The 24,018-nt window shown below is 37.4% G+C and overlaps 1 protein-coding gene across 1 annotated transcript in view; it reads right to left on the minus strand.

The window, feature by feature from the left end:
* The window catches only part of SRGAP1 (SLIT-ROBO Rho GTPase activating protein 1), a 276,189-nt gene that overhangs the window by 11,863 nt on the left and 240,308 nt on the right, over positions 1–24,018 (minus strand). Inside the window, exons 16-19 of the mRNA XM_061206565.1 lie at positions 14,206–14,311; positions 11,205–11,429; positions 8,893–8,972; positions 290–470 (exon numbers count right to left, since the gene is read on the minus strand). Of these exons, the coding sequence (XP_061062548.1) occupies positions 290–470; positions 8,893–8,972; positions 11,205–11,429; positions 14,206–14,311 (592 nt within the window). The remainder of the gene's footprint in view (positions 1–289; positions 471–8,892; positions 8,973–11,204; positions 11,430–14,205; positions 14,312–24,018) is intronic.

A 24,018-nucleotide genomic window follows, 5' to 3' on the forward strand; every position in this document is an offset into this window, starting at 1 on the left:
CACAACTACTGAGCCCGTGTGCCACAACTACTGAAGCCCGCGCACCTAGAGCCCATGCTCCGCAGCAAGAGAAGCCATCACAGTGAGAAGCCTGCGCACCGCAACAAAGAATAACCCCCACTCGCCGAAACTAGAGAAAGCCCGCACGCGGCAACGAAGTCCCAATGCAGCCAATAAATAAATAACTAAGCAAACAAACAAATAAATAAATTTATATATATAAAAAAAAACAGTGGCTGGAGTCTTCGCTTGGGAGCGTCAGGTGATGATGGAAGCTGGGACTACTTACATATCCTGCACCACTATGTACTGGTGGGGCACAAGCCCGTCGATCCCGTTGTGTCTTCCTTCCCACCAGTCCTCGGATGCGCGGTGATACAGCAGCAGGGAAGCACCCTTCTTGAAGGACAATTCTCTAGCAGACCGCCCAACATAGTCAAACTTGGCTATTGCTTCTATTGGCTCACATTCTACAAAGAACACACCAGAAGATGGTGAGGGCCAGGGTTCTCAGGAAGGCACGATACACTAACTGAAAGGTCTATATGAGGCTTTAGAAATAAACAAGGTCATTTTAATATCCAGACTGAACAAGGTAATAAATAAATCATCAAGACAATGAGAAAATGATGCTGTTAAAAGAGATACAGAAAAATATTCTCTTGCTGTCATCAGTTTTTCAGGCAAAGAAAAACTGAACATTAGATCTTCGTTTCCACAGCTTCTTACTAGAGATACCATGACAGTCTAATAAAAAAATATTTAAAGCTTTGCAATATGATACATAAAAATCTCTCCTTGGGTTGTAATATCCTCTGCAACAGCTCCAGTATTATCTTGACCAATATTATTTGATCAAGTTCCCTGGCAACATGTTAATACCATTTAGAACATGGAAGAATCACTATCTCAGAACATTAAGAAGTTTATGCTTTATTTGCTCATTTAAAAAAAATCAAGTTTACAGAAATCACCACATTAAATACTATTTGAATACATTTAATTTTCTTATGTATATATTTTTTGGCACTATCAAATCTTGAAACTACTACTAATAGTAAAGACAACTTTATTTTTTCTAGTATCAAAAACAAATTCTGGATATCACCCGTGAAACAAGCATACCTACTCAAACGACCAGATTCAAAAATTATATCTTCTAGAGATCAAAAAATATTCAAGGGAACAATGGTGAGTGAAGAAAGCCAACCTCAAAACGTTACATATTGCATGATTCCATTTATATGGCATGCTTGAAATGACATAATAATTGAGATGGAGAATAGATTAGTGGTTGCCAGAGGTTGGGGTGGGGGGGAAGTGACGGAAGGAAACAGCTAAGGCTATTAAAGGGTAGCACGAAGGATCCTTGTGATGGAACTGTTCTTGATCTTGACTGTGGTTGTGATCACACAAATCTACACGTGTGATAAAACTGTACAGAACTAAGTAAACACATACACGAATGACTGCATGTAAAACTGGTGAAATGTGAAAATGGGGGAGGGAGTATATCAATATCAGTTTCCTGCTTGTAATATTATACTACAGTTATGTAAAACGTTACCACTGGGGGAAACTGGGAGAAGGGTGTATGGCATCTCTCTGTTGCATTTCTTACAACTGCATGTGAATCTACAATGACCTCAAAATTAAAAGTTGAAAAAAGCTATCAAGCTCTGGGCCTAGAATTGGAATTTCAGCTCTATTCTAATTCTGACCACAAATATTAAAGGCAAATAAGAGGACAAACTACTCAAAACAACTACAAGAGTTGCTTTTTGTGATCCAGCTTATTGCAAAAAGCCCTGAATTGGGGGCTTTATGATCCTACCTACCCTCTCCCACTATCACCCCATCCTCATCCCTGCTACCAACAACAGGTGAGTAAACTGCTAATTAATAAGAAACAGAACAAAAAAGGGTCAGTACAAGTGGCATATGCTTAGAGAAATCTGTCTATGCAATGAACAATACCTCATTTGCTAAAAACTGAGCATGTATTACTTTCTAAATACTCTAGAATATATGCACACATAATAGATTAAAACCTGCCTGTCAAATATTTTGTAAGGAACTTTTATCTTCTATTTATTTCCCTTGGTAACAAACCTTTCCATTTAAGAGTTTATTGCTTCCCAAAGTTTACTGCAATATCTTCAATATCTGTTGTACTTATATGAAATAACTGCACAAGAAATCCTTGGATAGCCAGCTAAACTTCTTTCTCACTTGATAAGTTCAAACATCCTCTGGGATGGCAAGAGCATGAAAATCAACAAACATACTGAAAAAGCTTAGGGTTTACCTTATTATGAAGGGCCTGGGTGAATTTCAGCTCTATATTTGAAATAAAGACCAAAAAAAAAAGCCCCATCTTTTTGCTAGTGGATAATGTTTAAGGTGAATAATATTTCATATGGCAGAACCACAACACGATGATCTGCACATAGTATACTTCTCAGCAAAGTAGGTGTAAAAATAATTTTAAAACAGTAGTTTAAGTCCTTTAATAATTGATAACTTTTAGAATGTATGTTAACACTCCGATATTCCATCCTAAAATTATATTTTAATGAAACAATAAAGAGCAGCTTTATTAAATATCCACAAGTCTGCTCATAGAGGAGGAGACAGAACTTTTATTCAAGGAGACTGACTTTACAGTCTGTTCTAAACTTGCACGTAAAGAATAAATCCTGCTTGAACTGAAATGACAGATGCCAAATTTTTTACCCCAGTTCTCCCTGGGGAAGGGGTCCCCAACCCCCGGGCCACGGACCAGTACCTGTTAGCAACTGGGTGGCACAGCAGGAGGTGAGCGGCAGGCGAGCGAGTAAAGCTTCATCTGTATTTACATCTTCATCGCTCGTACTACCACCTGAGCTCCGCCTCCTGTCGGCATTATGGTGAGTTGTATAATTATTTCATTATATATTATAATGTAATAATAATAGAAATAAAGTGCACAATAAATGTAATGTGCTTGAATCATCCTGAAACTATTCCCCCGCCCCCGGTCTGTGGAAAAATTGTCTTCCACGAAACTGGTCCCTGGTGCCAAAAATGTTGGGAACCACTGCCCTGGGGGACAGAAATAAACCTGTCTGTGGTATAGGGGACACAAATAAACATCCATGGAGGAGTGAAGTCATGCCAGTGAACTCATGCCAAAAAGAGCTTCATGATATGTAGTTTGCAAATTCTTATGTGACACACCCATATGTTTAAATTGTTTTACTGAAAAAAAGTGGAAGGATAACAGCATAACATAGCATACAACCTATGTACTTGTCAAAGGGAAAAGAAGAGAGAACTATTAATATTCTTTAAAGCCATTCAGTCTTACACTGTCAACACTGGCCAAGGGCGATTTAAGACTATTTAATAGATATATACATATTTTATCATAATTTCATCATCATGCCCTCTATGCTCATTATCTCTTTTTGTTTTTTGAAACAACTAGCAACAAGATTATCAGACTCTGCTTATATAATTCAAATGTAAAGACATTATAAAAGAATGACCAGATGAGGGCTTCCCTGGTGGCGCAGTGGTTGAGAATCTGCCTGCCAATGCAGGGGACACGGGTTCGAGCCCTGGTCTGGGAAGATCCCACATGCCGCGGAGCAGCTAGGCCCATGAGCCACAACTACTGAGCCTGCGCGTCTGGAGCCTGTGCTCCACAACAAGAGAGGCCGCCACAGTGAAAGGCCCGCGCACCGCGATGAAGAGTGGCTCCCGCTTGCCGCAACTAGAGAAAGCCCTCACACAGAAACGAAGACCCAACACAGCCAAAATAAATAAATAAATAAATAAATTTATAAAAAAAAAAAAAAAAGAATGACCAGATGAATCAGAAGTACACTTTACTGGTAATCCTACTACATCAACTAGTAATTCTGAGCAATTTCATTATTTTGACTCTCTCTACTCCCATGAGAGAAATTTCACAGGCAAGTGTCAATCAATAAGCTATTTATACACATCTGAGTCTCATCATTGCAGAGCAAATCGATCTCAGGGCATGGAGACACACCATACCCCTTTCATATAGGGTCACACAGTCCTTTAAGGTCCTGCAGAGACTTTGTAGAATGCTACTGCTACCAATAACAACATTAGTAAGGGTGAACACGATAACTTCATTTTCCTACAAGGCAATTATAATTTTGCACAAAGGGAAAGAAAATTCAACAAAGCTGATTTTCTGACTGCCTGGTGCTATCAAGTCTTATATTTCCATTTCTTGTAATTTTATACAAAGTGCTAGTACATCACACTACCCCTTTGGGACCTTGCTGTCCCTGACACTTCTCTCCTAGATCTGGTATCCACTGCCCTTGCAGATGATGATTTTGTTCTGTGACAGCCTGTCTTTTGGAAACAAAAGCTACTCTCTCTAGTGATACCATGACAGAGAAAAGAAAATACAATACCTAGATGATCAAAAAGACAATCAATACTCTAGTTAATTTAGTTACAGGACTTTAGAGTCTGGCTGCGGGCAAGGGTATCTGTCCTTTGTAAGCAATGCTTTTCTTTCCAGCAAAATCAGGTGAACATGATCAAAATATTATCTCAAACACAGAGCCCTCAGCAAAGCTGCTCTTTTGTAGCCAAGAGGTAAGAACAACTGACAGATGGTGCGGTGGTGAGACTGATGCTTGGAAAGAGAGATGGCTGGGGCTTTGTCTTGGGCTTTTCCTGCCACTGGGGCAAGCAAGGAAACACTCAGAGACGTCATCAGTGAAAAAGGAATGAATCACAAAGAAACAAAGAAACTCAAGACAAAAGAATGGAGAGTGGCAGAGGGAGGGCTCAGGGACTTTCAAAAGCAATACCACAGAAATAGAAGCTCTCACTTTAAAGAGTTTCTTCTAACTTAAGTTCTAAAAATGTCAATTTATCTTACTTTTAAAAACACAGCGGCTTCCCTGGTGGCGCAGTTGAGAATCCGCCTGCCAATGCAGGGGACATGGGTTCAAGCCCTGGTCCGGGAAGATCCCACATGCCTCGGGGCAACTAAGCCCGTGCGCCACAACTACTGAGCCTGCGCTCTAGAGCCCGTGAGCCACAACTACTGAGCCTGCGTGCCTAGAGCCCGTGCTCCACAGCAAGAGAAGCCACTGCAATGAGAAGCCCGAGTACCGCAACAAAGAGTAGCCCCCGCTCTCCACAACTAGAGAAAGCCCGTGTGCAGCAATGAAGACCCAACACAGCCACAAATAAATAAATAAAATAAATAAATTAATATATATATATTTAAAAAACACACAAAGAAACTTTTTTTTAAAGCAGAGGGTGGACCTAGACACTCTGATAACCCTCCTGCTGAAATCAACTAAAAATGCTGGATTAAAAAAAAAAAATCTTTGTAATCACATTAATTATGACCATGAGGAATACTAAAGACCAAAAACCTGATGAATGTGGGAACCCACCAAGGTAAACAGAACACTAGAATATGTAAGTCAGAGTTTGCTTGGAGGGCATTTTCCCTGCCTGGTTAACTTAAACTTTATTTTGCACAATAGACTAGGTCCAGGGGCTGCCCAGTGTGGAGAATCTAAGCCCCACCAAAGGATCAAACTCTCTGTGTCACAGTAGACTTCTAGTTCTGAAATCTTCCTCCCTTCTCACTCTCCATACTTCTCCATAGATGTAACCACTCCAACTTTGGACTTAAGGAAATAATCTATCTCAAGCCTTGAGAAAAAAATCACCTTAGAGAATCCCAACCACATTTCAGTCCTCTGGCAGGTTTGCAGTTTAAGTTCACACTACCTGGGTGGGCTGAAAAAATCTCAAACTAAAAATCTAATGTGGTCCCAAGCTGGTTATGCACCAGGCAGAAGTAAATGAAAACCCTCTCTGGAGGGACATACCTTCAACTCAACATAAAGGATTCCATGAAGTTCTAAGAAATATGTAAAAAATTTATAAAACACACTGGAAGTAAGATTCAATGAGCAAAAGCCGACAAAAACAAATCCAGGAAGACTTCAGCTATTAGCATGATTAGACACATAATCTAAAACAATGGAAAGGATTAATATTATAAGTAAAGAGCAAATGACCAAGTAGATATGAAAGTAAACTGAACAGAACTTGTAGGAAAAAAAATTAAAATAAAAACACAGTGAATGGGTTTAAAGCAGATTAGTCACAACTAAAGAGTATAAAAGGATTATGCATACAGCTAAAGAGGTACTAAGAAAAAACTGACAGCTAAAGTAATGTTAAACATTAAACTTAAGAAGTTAGAAAGAGAAAAAAATGATCACTACAGAGAAAAGTATAAAAGTTTATTGGGAGACATTAAGTAACTAGAAAGGTGTTTGTGGATTGGAAGACTGAATATTATAAAAATATCATTTTTTTTTCATATTAATATATGTAGGATCAGTGCAATTGCAGTCCAAACCTCAACAGGTTTTTAGGTTTTTTTCCTTGTTTGCTTGTTTCAAGAACTTGAAAAACTGAGTTTAAAATTTAAGTGAAAAAGGCCAAGAATTGTTAAGAGGAACAAATTCAGAGGTCTTGATTTGCCAAATATTAACATTTATTAAAAGGTATCAAAATTAAGACAGGGGTGTAGGGATAGACAAGTGGACCCGTGGAAAAGAACAGAGCCCAGAAACGGACTCATGCAGAGATGACACTTGATTTATGATAAAGGTGTGGAGCAGTAGAGAAAAGACAATTAAGGCTGGGACAGTGGGGACAACTGTGCATCCATATGGAGAAAAAAAGGAACAAATCCCTACCTTACACCATACCTCCAAATAAATTCCTAGTAGAATTAAGACCTGTGTGTGAAAAACAAAACCTGAAAGGATTTAGCAGAGAATATGGAAGAACTTCTTCATTAACCTCAGGGTACAGGATTTCTTAAAGGAGAGGCAAAGTGAAACAACCCTGAAGGAGAAGATTGGTAAATTCAGCGCCTTTAAAATTAAGATTCTCTGTTTGGCAAAAGACACAATAAGCACATGAGAGACAAGCTACAGAGCAGAAGATATTTGCAAATCATATATCCAATAAAAGACCTGATCCAGACTCACAAAGAACTCTTATAAATAAGAAAAAAACAAAGCCAAACTAAACGAAACTAAGCAAAAAAAGCCCAGAGAAAATAATAGTGGGCAAGTAGGCCCTAAATGGGCAAAAGATAGGAATTTCACAAAGAAGAAATCTAAACATACAAAAATTAGTATATCTGTATTAACCATGTTTTTCATTTTCTGTAGTGTGACCTCTGAGGCCTTGCTGCCCCTGGAGGGACTGTCCCTCCCAGGGTTAGCCAATTCCTAGGGACGGTAAACAACTTACCTGGAATGTGCTTTTCAAATACAAACCAACCAATCCAGAGCCTATATCCCAACCACCTCCTCTCTGGGGCTCTCACACTTTGGGCCACTATCTGTCTGCCCCAATCACTTCAGAGCCAGGTACCAGACAACCAGAGACAGCCCCAGAGCCCACTGAAATTGTTCAAACTAGGCAATCCTAACCCTGCTTACCCTGCCTCTCGTGTTCCTTTCTGTGGAAACCACAATAAAAGCTCTTACCCAGTTGTTCCTCTCCCTCTGCCTCCTGACTGACCCTGGTGCTTTCCTTGGCCCCCTGAGGTGTGATGTGTCCCCTCCTCTTAGGAACTGTATCAAATTATCTTTTCAATGGCGATCATCTCCCAATCTTCTGGCCTTACCATACCACAAATTTTCTATTAATACACTATATTTTAAAACAACATCTTCATCAGTAATCAGAGAAATGCAAATTAAAATCACAATGAGATGCCATTACACACTGACAATATTGGCAAAGATTACAATATTTTATAAAGTCAAGTGTTGGTACTTCCCTGGTGGTCCAGTGGTAAAGAGTCCACCTTCCAATGCAGGGGACACAGGTTTGATCCCTGGTCAGAGAACTAAGATCCCACATGCTGCGGGGCAACTAAGCCCATGGGCTACAACTACTGAGCTCACGCGCCTCAATGAGAGAGTCCGTGTGCCGCAAACTACAGAGCCCACGCATTCTGGAGCCTGTGTGCCACAACTAGAGAGAGAAAACCTGCACGCCACAACTAGAGAGAAGCCCCAGTGCTGCAATGAAGAGACCACGCGCCGCAATGAAAGATCCCGTGTGCCTCAATGAAGATCCCGTGTGCCACAACTAAGACCCGACACAGCCAAAAAAAAAATAAAGGAAGAAAAAAAATCAAGTGTTGAGGACTATGTACAACTGAAAGGCTGTGACACTGTTGGTGGGAGTGGATATCCTTACAACCATTTTCAAAAATAGTTTGGCAGTATGTAGTAAAGTTGAAGACATGCTACTCCTACGTGTGTGTATCCTAGAGAAACTCTACATTTGCAGTAGGATACATGTTCAAAATATTCATAGGTGCACTGTTTTTAATGGCAAAAAAATAGAAAACACCTCACATATTCATCAATAATAAAATAAATACAATGGAATATAGGTAAATAAATGATTATAACTGCATGCAACAATGGATGAATTTCAGGAACATAATACTGAGTAGAAAAAAATCATGAAAAATATATACATTATGATTCCATTTATGAAAAGTTCAAGAAAATAGAAAATGAAACAATAAATCATTTAAAAGTGCAAACATATAGTGGTTACCCTGGAGGGGTAAAGAAGGCAATGGGTTCAGGAAAGTGCAAAGGTAATGATACCTTTTTCTTAAACTTGGTGGTGGTTCCACAAGTGTTCATTGTAATGTTATTCTTCGTACTTTACACATATTTAGTAAGTATTCTTTTGTATCTACTGAATTCTTAATATAAGCAATTCTTAAAAAATGGATATAAAGACTAATTTTATAGTAGCATGGGCACAAGTGCATACCGTCTTCACTGGTGTGGGGCTCTGTACCAGCGTCCTGATCCACTTCCTCCAATGTACCGTGCTCACTGTATGGGCTGTCGCTGAGGAGTGGAAATAGAAATTCATATGAAGCCAAAGTGGAAAGCATTTCAAAGATGAACAATTGCTACTGTAAAAAAAAAAAAATAAGACTTTGGAATGGCAAAGGAGTTACTGGACAGCCTTTCAGCGGAATGCTGGAGCCTCTAGGATTCTCTAATCCTATGGGAGTGTATGTACCTTCATATTTGACACATTACAACTCTGTAAAGACAAAATTAACTTGTAGGAAATTGATAGTATTACAAATAATTCTTATCCATAAAAATGAAAATTTGTTGAATTCTAGTGGAATATGATTATTGCCCCATGGGTACACCAGTTTTTGCAAATTCATTTCAATATTCCCTACTGCATAAAAATGGATGGCTCTTCGGTTTCTGCTTTGAATTGTAGTATCTTTTTTATCTTTTCTAGACACATGTTCATTTTTGTATCTGAGAGTCAGATTTTATCCTTTTAACATTACCACTATCTCTTCTCAAATGTATGCTGATAAATGGAATGCAATGGTTACAAATACGAACCTGACATTACTGTAAAAGCCCATTTATATTGCTGGCATTGGGGGACAAGGATGACTACTATATTACTGACTTTCTGTTTAAAATGAGCGATACCCATAAAAAACACTGTGTATGGGAGAAGGACATAATCAAGCACGTGTTACTGGCTGCAAGACTCTTTATTATGGGGCTTTTACCCTGTTTGTAAAAATGGAGCAACCACAAAAGTTCTAGAATACAATGCATCAAATAATATCAACCAGACATCCACATACTTGCTCTGTGATAAAATGAACAAGACAACAGAACTTACTGAATATTTGGAAATACTAAACATGACTGACACTGGCCTTGAAGCAAATACAACTAGGAAAATAAAATTCTGAATCTCACCAGGGCTGAGTTTTATTCATTTATCTTCCCAGAGCCAAGCTTAGTCAGTATGTGCATGTAGTAAGTGCTCAAGTAAATATTTTAAAATTGAATTTCACATAAAATTGCTAGATATACTATAAAACTAGAATCTATCATGCTTTATTGTTAATTTAGCAGTACTTGTGGAAATAGTCAACTCTCAATTTTCTTAAGGCAGAGGATCATCTGTGGTTTAAGAATATACTGTGGTTTAAGTAAAAAATAAGTGTACTCTGAGTTATTTAGATCTTTCAGCTACTTATTCTACTTCTACTTAATCTCCAGGAAGGCAGTGGGAAACAAAGTGTCCTGAGGAGGGTCCAGAATGAAGGACTTAGACAAATTTATTTCCAGCTGCTCCTGAGTCTGAGCTGCATAAAGCAGTTTCCGAGGTAGGCTGGGAGGCAGCTGCTGAGTGGGAAGACTCGTGTGGACTTTGGAATCAGACAAGACTTGGGCTGCGTCCAGTAACCACTAGCCATTGGACAGCCTCCTTGGCCTCTCTTAACTTATTTGGTAGAGTGGTTGTGAGGAATAAAAGAGATCATATGCACTGAGAAGCTGGCACACGGTAGGGGCTCAAGGAATCAAAACCACTTTTATTGTATATGATTTCTTAGAAGCTAGCACTCCTATATCGAATAGTGAACATAAACATTTTAGGGTTCCTTACCTTTGGGATTGTTCAATTGACTATACCCCTCATTTTTATACTTCATTGGGAGGTGACTACACTGCCATATTAAAACATTTTTATAAAAAAAAACAAAAACAAAAACATTTTTATGCCAACAATATAATAATAAATTTGCTCAAAGTGACCATAACTGGTTAGGATAACATTTATTGGTAAGAATGAAAATGAAAATAAGTAAGAATGAAAACACATTTGGTTGACAGTGCTCCTTTTAAATGAGAATTTTGAAATACTTTATATAGAATCAAAACCATTTAGGAATAAAAATGAAATCTGTCAATTCAATCAGTTATCTTTTCTTGATATAGTAGTAAAAATTAACACAGCTCTATATATCAAAACCATTCTCTACAAAAGTCATGATAGGATGGATATATCTATAAAGATGTCGTGCTTGGGGAAAAGAGAGGAATGAATATGAAATTCCATAATAAGAAGCCAGTGTTGTCATGGATTTTAGTATTCTAATGTATCTCAAGTGTTCTTGCTGCTGCTTCTTTTTTTTTTTTAAATTGGAAGCACTGGCAGCTTATAGTCAGTTCTGTTTCTTAATTAAGTTGATATCTGTACTTCCATAATTCTTCCAGGGGGAGAAGGGCTAAAATTCTTGTACTTACCAATAGTCATCTCCAGCCATACATTTCTCATAAACAGGGCCATCCAGCTCTTTAGCATCTGGGAAAATAGTCTCATGGTGGATGATGATGGTTTTGACAATCTCATTCACATGAGCCTGGCAGGACACTTGATCCTGTATTTCTGGGACAGGCATCAATGTGGGTCCAAAGCAAATGGCCAGGTTATAAGGGTCCATCATGTTCTCATCACTATACTGTGAAAGACTATGAAAAGAAGCAAGAAAGGAGTTAACATGAGAAAAAAAGAAAAGCAATGTTTAATAAGATACTTCCTATTCTAAAAATACCGATCTAAAAGATTTTATTTGGTTTTTATTATTAGAATAAAATGATATTCCATCCTACTTTAAGGTGGCTCAGCAAATTCCAAAGAAAGTAAAGTGACTTACAACCTTTCAACTTGGTAGAAACTGAAAGGGGAACATAAATCCTGTTTGCTTAAGTGGTATTTTTTAAAGCCACAAGGGAGTTTAAGATAACCTCTACTACAATGGAGACAAGGATCAAGTAAATGAGTTTCATTTGTAAACATTATGGTCAGGCTGTAAATGCTGCTCAAGTAAATCTGGGAGGGGCAGCAGTGATCTCTATAAAGCTTTATGGAAATCTTTAAAATTGTCCTCCAACTAACCAAAAACATTTCAGATTTCAGTTTTTTCCCATAAATCTTGAGGAGAGTCTGGAGGAAAACAAATCACCTTTTCTTTGTACCCACTGAGAGAAAGCAAGCAACTCCAGGCTTTGTAATTTGCTTTTGGGTAAGACTACCAACACTAGGTGACAACCAGCGTCATAAAACACACAAGTGCAAGAGAAGGGGAAAAGAATCCTCAATTCTTGCATTCCATTTAAAGCTGGTAAGCTACAAACTCTGAGGAGATTTCCAGTTGTCTAGTACTAATTTCTAAATTCAGTCCAATGGCTATTTGTGAGATATTTTCCACAGGTGACTGAAAATAAGCCAGCTCTTTACTGCTATGCCTCGTAACACATGGGCAAGGTGCTGTTCCAGGGAGAATCTAGAGGATCTATCTTTCAGTGTATAGAATGTCAACATTGAAAGGAAATGTAAAGTCCAGGTGAACAGATGACAAATGGAAGGAGAAAAAAAGAGACTCTATATTTGTGAGATGTTGACAGACACAAAGAAACTGAGATACCATGTGACATGATACTTTACCCTGTTTTGGAAATAAGATAGCCTAGAAAGTGGAAAATACAAAAGCATGAATTCCACAGGTAACATATGTCTTTCCCTTCTGCCGTCTCTCAAACATAAAATCTTAAAAACAGTTCACAAATAACAGCCAATGATCATGTTACAGATCATCTTGAAAATGAATGCAGGAAGGAAAAGTGAGATTCAGAATAAGAATAGTCTAATTTTCAAAAGACCCACTTAAGCTCAATGGGGAGAGTCACAGTCTTTCTGGGTCTTTAATTTTGTGCTGGCTTGAAGAGCAAAAACTTGACATAAAAATGTTACATACATGTTTTGATTTTACAATTAAAAGAGAATAGTTTCTTTTCCCAAAATTCCTGTCCCAAGCATCCTACCCTAGAGGCCGGGCCTTGCCTCTGCATGAAGGCAGATGCAGGGAACCAAGGGGCATCTTTGGGCAGAAATGCTGGAAGCAATGCCAACTGTCTGACTAATGGCACGGTGGCCATTCTGTTGAGATACACGGTGAATTAGATTCAGGTTTTGAGAACTTTCTTGATTCATGGTCAGTCTGCTTTCCTAATCCATTGTGGTTCATTCGTTCACAGTTGGTTTCGTTCAGGTGTATCAGGAAAATTTGGTAGGGACAGCGTGGAGAGGACCAGCAGGAATGCAAGGGGCTCCATGTTGGGGAAGGAGAGGCACATGCAATTAAAGGTGAAGATGGCAAACCTTCAGATTTTTACAACTGCCTGGGTGACTAGGCTTATTTAAAGGTAAAAATTTACAGGATGTATTTAACCTAAAATAGTTTATACCCATCTCTCTAGATACTGCTAATTTCCAGGGGGTGACTTCTGTACAAATGTCATTTGTGAATGCTTTAGCTCCATTCTGTATGGTTCCTTGCCAGCATTTCCCTATTTTAGGATACTTGGCTTGCAGGGGGTCAGCCTGAATGGGTATGACTTCAGGAAGAGTTAGCAGGGTTGTAATAATTCCCCATGGCTTTTAAGAACTTAAAACTTCCAGTGAAATAGAGAAGAGAGAATATCCTAATTTTAAGAAGGGAGAATTCATGCTAGAATGAGAAAGCATTTCCCCAAGCTTACTCTGCCTGGATTTTAAATTTCCAATTATTTAACTGAAACGCTGAAGTGCAAGGGGGCTCTTAGATAGGACCTGGGGAAGATGTTCTTATAATGGAGCCCATGTATCTACAAGTGACACAACTGAAAATCAAGTTGCCTAAATTAAAAGAGTAAAGTTTCCTTGAAAATAATGCAGTGATTTTTAAGATTTCTGTTGCATTGTTTTAGAGAATGTTTTAGAAATATCATCTTTTTGACAAGGTCTCATTATACTGAATTTGCAGAAAATTCTTTTTTGGATTTGTGTATAAATCTCACCTACACTTTCCCTCCTTCCCTGACTACAACTTTAAAAATCACAGAAATTTTCTGCACTGAGCAGGTGGTTTACATCATTTTAACAAAAGCATTTATGACATTGGCTTTGGATGGAAGTTGGAAAAACACGTATTTCACTGAAAAGTGCTCTTTTTAGTAATACTTGTATATTTTTGCAATTATGGCCACAGTTTCTGCATCTGGTGACAAGGCTTATTTAAGGTAGGTCACACAATAACTTTGATCTGCTGAGGAAAAATGCACCTTCAGTCTCTATTCACTCATTTCCTCTTCAGCTCTGCTGATAAATAGAACCCAATGTACATGTTACAGAATCCAAGAACAAAGAACTCAGAGGGGTGCAAATGGAATTAAGATGAGCATTTTGGCAGAGAATTATGGTACTTACTGATTGAGGAAGGCAAAGAGGTACCTCATCACTATAAGGACCGACCTGGGCAAGGTCAGGAGGAGTTTGCGGATGTGAAGCGCCCTCTCATAGAGATTATCTATTCCTATAGACAGAAGAGCACATGGTCAGGATGCTTTCACTGGCCACATTTAAAGCAGAACACTCTAGCACCCAAATTTCAGGTACATGTCTGAACATAAGCAATACTTTGCCTTTGGGTGAGATGCAGTCGTAACCAATAAAGCAAATAAGTGATCAGCTTGGGTGTACCACCATTTCCGAGGGTGTCTCCTCTGACCCATCACTGTTTTCTGATTTCCATGGTCTTGGCCTTTAGCAACTTAGAGTCTTCTGAATTTAAAAATCATTTTTCACTTGCTGCTATTTCTACATTTTGCATCTGATATGGTTTAAACTCCTTTTTGCTGCATGTTAACTCAGGTAACTTTTTTGGGACATGACACCTCTCCCTCTCCATGATTCATTAATTCATCATGTATTTGTCTTTTACTATTATTCAGGCAATGTGCCAGGTTTTGAATCCTCTTCCTCAAAACTATCCGAATATTTTATTTATATGACCTTTTACCTTGTATTATATTATTTCATCAAATTTTAAAAATAAATATTTTAGGAGAGCCTACTAGGTTTCAAGCACTAAGTTAGGCATTAGAAATACATTAGTGGGGCTTCCCTAGTGGCGCAGTGGTTGAGAATCTGCCTGCCAATGCAGGGGACACAGGTTCGAGCCCTGGTCTGGGAAGATCCCACATGCCGCGGAGCAACTAGGCCCGTGAGCCACAATTACTGAGCCTGCACGTCTGGAGCCTGTGCTCCGCAACAAGAGAGGCCGCGACAGTGAGAGGTCCGCGCACCGTGATGAAGAGTGGCCCCCGCTTGCCACAACTAGAGAAAGCCCTCGCACAGAAACGAAGACCCAACACAGCCATAAATAAATAAATAAATAAAATTTAAAACTGAAAAAAACAAAAAAAGTTAGTGATATGATTCCTGCTCTCACAGAACTTTTGCCCTGGTGTTTATAGTTATATATTTCCTTATCCTGTTTTCCCTGTGGGATGGTGAGCTCCCTGAACAGAAGGTGACCTTGGACTTCCTAGTATTATTTTACCTCTTTATTAGGAATATAAATTGTCCAGAGCTTCTCAATACTAAAGTGTTGTGAATAACAGCAAAAAGGTTAGTGCTAATAATCCATTTTCTGTATACTGGTCTACATTTTACAACGCATTTTCACATTTGTTATCTAATTTAATGCAGAAAACAATACTGTGGAGTAGGCAGGGCAGGCACTAGCATCACCGTTCAATGGATTAGCAAAATGAGCACTGGGTAAGTGGCTTACCCAAGGTCAGCTGGCTAGAAAGGTGGAACTAGAATTAGAAACTGTTTTCTATTTCATAAGTCTGGCTATCTTTCTTGGATTTCAAAGTACCTTTATAAAGTATAACTTTTTAAAAAAATTATTTATTTTTGGCTGCGTTGGGTCTTCGTTGCTGCACGCAGGCTTTCTCTAGTTGCGGCGAGCAGGGGCTATTCTTTGTTGCGGTGCACAGGCTTCTCATTGCAGTGGCTCCTCTTGTTGTGGAGCACGGGCTCTAGGCACACAGGCTTCAGTAGTTGTGGCTCCCGGGATCTAGAGCGCAGGCTCAGTAGTTGTGGCGCACGGGCTTAGTTGCTCTGCAGCATGTGGGATCTTCCTGGACCAGGGATCAAACCCGTGTCCCCTGAACTGGCAGGTGGATTCTTAACCACTGTGCCACCAGAGAAGTCCTTATAAAGTATAACTTTGAAGATATCCAATAAGCATACATTTGACAAAAATATTTCAGAGACTATTTCAAAAACATTTTGAAGCTTACTATGATTTCATGTTACTACACTGTTCTTAATTGCTCTTGAGATAATCATATATCCTACTTGAAAATCTCAGGCCTTAGCTTCTACCACTACAGCCAATTGATTCTCCTCCCACTTCTCAGGTTTTTGGACCCTCTCCCATCCATGAATGTGGTTATCCTTTAAGGATCTCTACTTGGTTCTCTTCCATGGCAACCTCATCCAGTCTCAAGGTTAGGACCATCACATCTATGAAGATGGTATCTTTGCTTCATTTTTCTCCCTTGTCTGGGACATAAGTCCTGTTGTTTTTACCACTGGATATCTCACTGCTAACTTCCTAACTGAAGTCTTTATTATTTCTAACTTGAACCATCATAATACTCTCCTAACTCAAGTTTCCCTTTCTAATTCCTCTTAAACCAGCAGTTCTTAACCTTGACTTGGAATCACTTGGGAAGATTTTATTAAAAGGCTGATGCCTGAGATTCTTTTATACGGCCAAGGTTGAGAACCACTGCCTGAATTACTCATGCCAAGCCTCATTTCCCTGGAATCTTGAGTGCTGACTCCAGCTGCTTTCTACTTATTATCAAACCACCATGTTAATAAGGTATTTTATTTTTTCATTTATTTTCCACAGGTGAAAAGATGGGGAAAAAATATTAGGAATATTCTCACTTAACCACTGAGGAGTTTGTAAAACAACAGTTTATCAGGATTCCTGGGAAAAATCACTTTCATTCCCAACTTTGAGTATGCCGTAGCTGGAACTGTAGCTAACACCTTTGAGAAAATGGATTTCAGAAACTCTCAAAAAGAATGTAAGTCAACACTCTATGACATAAATCACAGTAAGATCCTTTCTGACCCACCTCCTAGAGAAATGGAAATAAAAACAAAAATAAATAAATGGGACCTAATGAAACTTAAAAGCTTCTGCACAGCAAAGGAAACCATAAACAAGATGAAAAGACATCCCTCAGAATGGGAGAAAATATTTGCAAATGAAGCAACTGACAAAGGATTAATCTCCAAAAGATACAAGCAGCTCATGCAGCTCAATATCAAAAAAACAAACAACCCAATCCAAAAATGGGCAGAAGACCTACTCTCCAAAGAACATGTACAGATTGCCAAAAACACATGAAAGGATGCTCAACGTCACTAATCATTAGAGAAATGCAAATCAAACCTACAATGAGGTATCACCTCACACCAGTCAGAATGGCCATCATTAAAAAATCTACAAACAATAAATGCTGGAGAGGGTGTGGAGAAAAGGGAACCCTCTTGCACTGTTGGTGGGAATGTAAATTGATACAGCCACTATGGAGAACAGTATGGAGGTTCCTTAAAAAACTAAAAATAGAACTACCATACGACCCAGCAATCCCACTACTGGGCATATACCCTGAGAAAACCATAATTCAAAAGGAGTCATGTACCAAAATGTTCATTGCAGCTCTATTTACAATAGCCAGGACATGGAAGCAACCTAAGTGTCCATCATCGGATGAATGGATAAAGAAGATGTGGCACATATATACAATGGAATATTACTCAGCCATAAAAAGAAATGAAATTGAGTTATTTGTAGTGAGGTGGATGGACCTAGAGTCTGTCATACAGAGTGAAGTAAGTCAGAAAGAGGAAAACAAATACTGTATGCTAACACATATATATGGAATCTAAAAAAAAAAATGGTTCTGAAGAACCTAGGGGCAGAACAGGAATAAAGATGCAGACATAGAGAATGGACTTGAGGACACAGGGATGGGGAAGGGTAAGCTAGGACGAAGTGAGAGAGTGGCATGGACGTATACACTCTACCAAATGTAAAATAGCTAGTGGGAAGCAGCCGCATAGCACAGGGAGATCAGCTCGGTCCTTTGTGACCACCTAGAGGGGTGGGATAGGGAGGGTGGGAGGGAGACGCAAGAGGGAGGGGATATGGGGATATATGTATATGTATAGCTGATTCACTTTGTTATACAGCAGAAACTAACACAACATTGTAAAGAAATTATACTCCAATAAAGATGTTAAAAAAAAAAAAGCATAAAAAAAAAAAGAATGTAAGTCAAACACAAGGACCTACTGTAGAGCATAGGGAACTATATTCAATATCTTGTAAGAAACTATAATGGAAAAGAATCTGAAAAAAAATATAACCGAATCACTTTGCTGTACACCTGAAACTAACGCAATATTGTAAATGAACTATACTTCGATAAAAAATAAAAAATAAAAAAAGAGAAAAAAGAATGTAAGTCAAACATTATCATTCAATGAATATTTTTGTAACACAAGTTTTCAACATAAACTTATAACTAATAATAGTGTAATTTCAGTAATATTGAAGTAAAACATCTATATTCTGCTTTTTTATTTGTAAAGTATTTCAAAATGGAAAAAATTACAATACTACAAACAAGGTAAGTCAGTGTCACATCTATCAAGTATAAGCACTTTGTTTAATATACTTTCCAGACAATGGTCTTGACTTTTTTCTGAAAAAGGGGAATAAGAGGCTTTAAAAGAAGTTGTTAAACAGGTGCATAAATTTACTAAGGTCACAAGAACTCAGTAATCAAGTTATCAACATTTCCACCTAATTCAGTCTCAAGAATGTCAGTAGGACCAAAACATGTCCCAGGGCAATTGGTTTATCTTTCATGACAACTTCATGGGACACTTGAAGAACCCACATTGTACAGAGAGGGAAGATGAAATACCTACAGATGATTTGCAAGGCATTGAGAGTTTGGTGGAGTGAATTTTGCATCTATAAATGCTATATAGGTTTAGGCATAGTTGGATTATTGTTTCATATCTGAAATTAACTGGTTAAAAGTTTATTATCTAAGATAACTGACTTTTTAAAAAATTATGACTGTTGTTGCTGCTTTAAGTTAAAGATAAAAAGATGATTTAGCATACTCGTATATAGAAAGACTATCTCAAAAAACAAACGAAAACTCTCAAAGGCGAAATTATACAGATTATGACCCATTATTAAAAGTAAACATTGAGATTATCATCTATTCCTTTGGTCATTAAAAAAACTGTTTGCATAAATAATTTTATATCATACCTCAAGCCAAACAATTACAATGTTTAATATATATCTGTAAATATTAAATTGTAAAAAGGAACTGTCCCATTAATGGGACCCCTGATTGGCAATACCCTTTACTCTCTTCCAACCACATATAAAGTCATTTAGGGGTTATGATTAAGAACAAAGTAGCAAAAAACTTTTACTATTGTTTACAGAAGATCTGGAGTGTTTCAAGAGTTAAGTCTACTGATTCTCCAACTAACCCTCAGTTTAAGGTTAAGGTCAACTATCAGGGAGAGTTTTAGCATCTTAAAGCTAGTTTTGGGGTCCTAGAGTTAAAGCACAAAAGGAAAGGAAAGAATGCAAAAGGAACCACTCAATGTAGTATTGATCTTTAATATTTGTCAAATTCCATAGGGGGCCTGTCATTTTTAGGCTAGAAGAGAATACAGGTATTACTTCCAAGAGGCTTCATCTTAATTCAAGATCCTATTGTTTCTATTTCTGAGTTCTAAACTCAGTTCCCCTGCTCCTTAAAGGCAGTTTTTTTTTTTTTTACTTAAAAAGAATTGGGGAACAGATATTTACATACCAATTTCATAGTAGCATTATTCATAACAACCAAGAGGTGGAAATAACCCAAATGTCCATTGATGGATGAGTGGATAAACAAAATGTGGTATGTACACACAATGAAATATTATTCAGCCTTATAAAGGAAGGAAATTCTAATATATGCTACAACAAGGATAAACCTTGAAGATGCTATGCTAAGTGAAGTTAAGTCAGACACAAAAAGCCATACATAAATACTGTATAATTCCACTTATATGAGGTACCTAGAGTAGTCAAATTCCTAGAGACAGAAAGTAGAATGGTGGTTGTCAGAAGCCAGAGGGAGGGAGGAGTTTAATGGGTAGAGTCTCAATACAGCATGATAAGAAAAATTCTGGAGACGGATGGTGGTAACAGTTGCAAAACAATGTGAACGTATTTAATGCCACTGAACTGTACATTTAAAAATGATTAAAATGGTACATTTTACATTGTGTCTATTTTACTGCAATAAAAAAAAGAATGGCAGAGGGGTGCTCTGTGAGATGCAAAGGAAGATTTCAGGAGAGAAAAGCAACAGGAATATAAAAAAGTGACACCAAGAAGACTAAATAAAATTATGTGAGGCAGGCATTCATAAACGAAAGCAAAACAGAATTGCTGGCATTCCTGAAGCAGAAGCAAATCAATGTCTCCCAAAGGCCAGACCACAATGGCTGTGAGCAGGACTCAGATGTTACCTGGCTGGCTGCTTAACAGGCTTGCAGCATGCATCCTACAGGAATCGCACTCTTGTGCAAATGACTCATTAACTCTCCTGAGTCCAGTTAGCGGGTCAAAATTTATGGTTGCTACAGATACTCTGATTAACGTGCATTCCCCCCTGGCTCTGAGTGTGGCAATACATGGTCTTTCACAGTTTTATGCTGCATGAAAAGATGGATCTTTTCTTCTCCTCAGAAAAGTCATCAGTGAGGAAAATCAGTATTTCATCTGGATTTCTTTTATGATGGCCTTTGTTTCCACGTTTCAGCATCTCATGTAATTAGGTAAAAGTGGCATTCATCCAATCTCGGTCACATGCTCAAAGCTCCCTAGGCTAATTTATGTTCTTTCCCTAGCATTGCAAGGTTCCCATGTCAGGATGCCAACTTCACAGCATGGGGGTTTGACACGTCTATGTAAACGTGTGTGGAAAATTCACCACCAAACACAAGTGAATTCAGAAAATGGCAAAAAGTTCCAATGGCCATTCCTCTGAAAATATCAGTTCTTCTGTGGCACTATTTGTAAAAGTGTTTGTTTGTCAGAAAACAAGTAAGATAACACAAGATGCAAATTTATCCTTAAGTATAAAGACAGGGAAGGAAATTGCTTGATGGCCATATTTAGAAATGGCTTATGTAAAAGCAGGTACACAAATATTTCTGAGCTCCATAGCCCAACAAGCAGTTATCAAGGGGAATTTAACAGTTCCAGGGTATTTTTAGGTTCAATGCTAGGTTCTAATAATGTCAAGGTATCAATCAGTTGTGTGTAATAGTGTATGTGTGCGAATGAAAGGAAAAGAGAAAAACAGATGTTCTAGTACATTTGGATGGATCTTAGCTTAGCCTTGAGATGATTTACCAGCTGTCCTTCTAGGTAAGAAATGAACTGCTTGTAAATCTCTCTAATTAACCATTAATAGATTTGAATTCTATGAATTAAGCCATTGTGCTCTTTCCTAGTTAACTAGCAACACTGTAGACATAAATATATAAATAATGTCTCTCCTTCTGCTGAATTACCATATTGAAGTTAGTAAAGAAACTGAGTCTTAGCCTAGGAAACCTTACCTGTTCAGTTCCAATCCTAAGCCTATTAAACATTTTTAAGGAGAAAAGGAATCTTTGAGAAAATCATTATAAGGCATGAAACAGAAATTTATAGAGTTCAGAGAGAAAACTACCATGTATGGCAGTAAAGCCGAAAGAATTTTTAGCAACAAAAACATACACTGGAGCGCCAGGAAAAGAGTTCAAAAGATTTTTACATAAAACGATCAGATACGGGCAAACAGATTTATGTACCAAGAGGCTCATCATGGTATTTTTGTATAATTGCAAAATCACTGGAAACAACCTAAATTTCTAAAACTAGGCGATTTGTTAAATAAAAACCATTATATGGACACAAAAAGCTATGTTTTGAAGAATACTTAGTGATGTGGGAAAAATGCTAATAACATCATTAAATTTAAAAAGTTTAAAAAAGAGCAAATATGTTATAATTTTTAATAACAGATTTATTGAGATATAATTCACGTATTTGAAGTGTATAATTCAGTGGTCTTTAGTACACTCAGAATTGAGCAACCATAACTTCAGTCAATTATAGAACATTTTCATCATCTCTAAAAGAAATCTTACATTCACTAGCAGTCATTTGGTATGATACAGTTTTTATCAAAAGTATGTAGTTATGGTATATCTACATAATGGAATATTATTTGACAATTAAAAAAGTACTGACACATGCTACAACATGGATGAACCTTGAAAACATGCTAAACGAATTAATCCAGTCACAAAAGACCACATATTGTATAATTCCATTTATAGGAAATGGCCAGAATAGGTAAATACAGAGAAAGTAGATTAGTGGTTGTCTAGGGCTGAGGTTGGTGGTGGTTATGAGTAAATGGGAAGTGTTTGCTAATTGGGATTTCTTTCTGGAGTCAGGAAAGTGTTCTAAAATTGATTGTGGTGATTTTCATAATCCTGTGAATATACTAAAACCACTGAATTGCAAACGTTAATGGATAAATTGTATGGTATGAGAATTGTGTTTCAATAAGCTGCTTTAAAAAGTACATAGGTATATATATATAGAAAAAAATCTGGGAAGATATTAAAAAGGTTAATATTATCTTTGTGCAGAAGAATTATAGATGATTTGTTTTACTTATTTTCTAATTTTTCTATAGTAATCACATATTAGTTGCATATTAAACAATTATTTTTAAAAAGCACTGATTGGCTATTTGATGATTTTAAGGAATTACTGTTATTTTTTTAAGGTATGAGAATAGTATTATGGCTATGTTGTATAAAAAAAGAAAAGAACTGTCATTTCCCAGAGACACACACACAGATGAAATGATCGATGTCAGAGGGATGATACAAGGGGTATACTATACGTGGGACAAGACTGGCTACGAAATGGAAATTGTTAAAGCGGGGTGATTATTTATATTTATATTATTTATAAATAAATATATCTTTCTGTATCCTTTTATAGATGTTTGAAATTTTCTACAATAAATAAGTCAAAAAGAAGGTAGGTTACAAATAGGAGAGTACAGTTCCGCTTTGTTTTTTGTTTTTTTTTTTAAGTGGTAAAAACAGATTTTATTTAGAAGCTATTGCAATATGGGAAAAGAGACCTCAGTCTAGAACTGGGGTCAATTCCAAAGACAGCATGGGCAAGTGGGGATTTACACCACTTTGGCTTTTAAAAACAGTTGTGACCTAAATGTCCATGGACAGATGAATGGATAAAGAAGATGTGGTACATATACACAATGGAACACTACTCAACCATAAAAAAGAATGAAATAATGCCATTTGCAGCAACATGGATGCAACTAGAGATTATCATACTAAGTGAAGTAAGTCAGAAAGAGAAAGACAAATACCATAGGGTATCACTTATATGTGGAATCTAAAATATGACACAAATGAACCTATTTATGAAACAGAAACAAAATCAGGGACATAGATGATAGACTGGTGATTGCCAAGGGGGAGGGAGGTGGGAGAGGGTAGGAGTGGGAGTCTGGGATTAGGAGATGTAAACTGTTATACAGAATGGATAAACAACAAGGTCCTACTGTATAGCACAGGGAACTATATTCAATATCCTGTGATAAACCATAATGGAAAAGAATATGAAAAAGAATGTATATATATGTATAACTTGAGTCACTTTGCTGTACAGCAGTAATTAACACAACAGTGTAATTCAACTATACTTCAATAAAAAAATAAATTAAAAAAACAGTTGTGTGTGTATATGAATATAAACGATCAGAATGCGTACACACTATTGATTCTCTTTGGGTAGTGGCATTATGGATGACAGTATTTTGTTCTATGTGCTTTTAAAATATTTTTCAAGTTTTCTACAATGACTACATGTTGGTTTGGTGATAGGTAAAAAATCCGCCCTCCTAAAAAAAAAAGTTTGCTTGTGTCCAAACAGTCCCCTAAATAATAACACATAATGATAACACATAATGAAGTGCAAATGTTTCCTCTGGGTTCACAGCCCCAAGGCAGTCAGGAAAA

The sequence above is a fragment of the Eubalaena glacialis genome, chromosome 11 (genome assembly GCF_028564815.1).
Source record: "Eubalaena glacialis isolate mEubGla1 chromosome 11, mEubGla1.1.hap2.+ XY, whole genome shotgun sequence".
NCBI lineage: Eukaryota > Metazoa > Chordata > Mammalia > Artiodactyla > Balaenidae > Eubalaena > Eubalaena glacialis.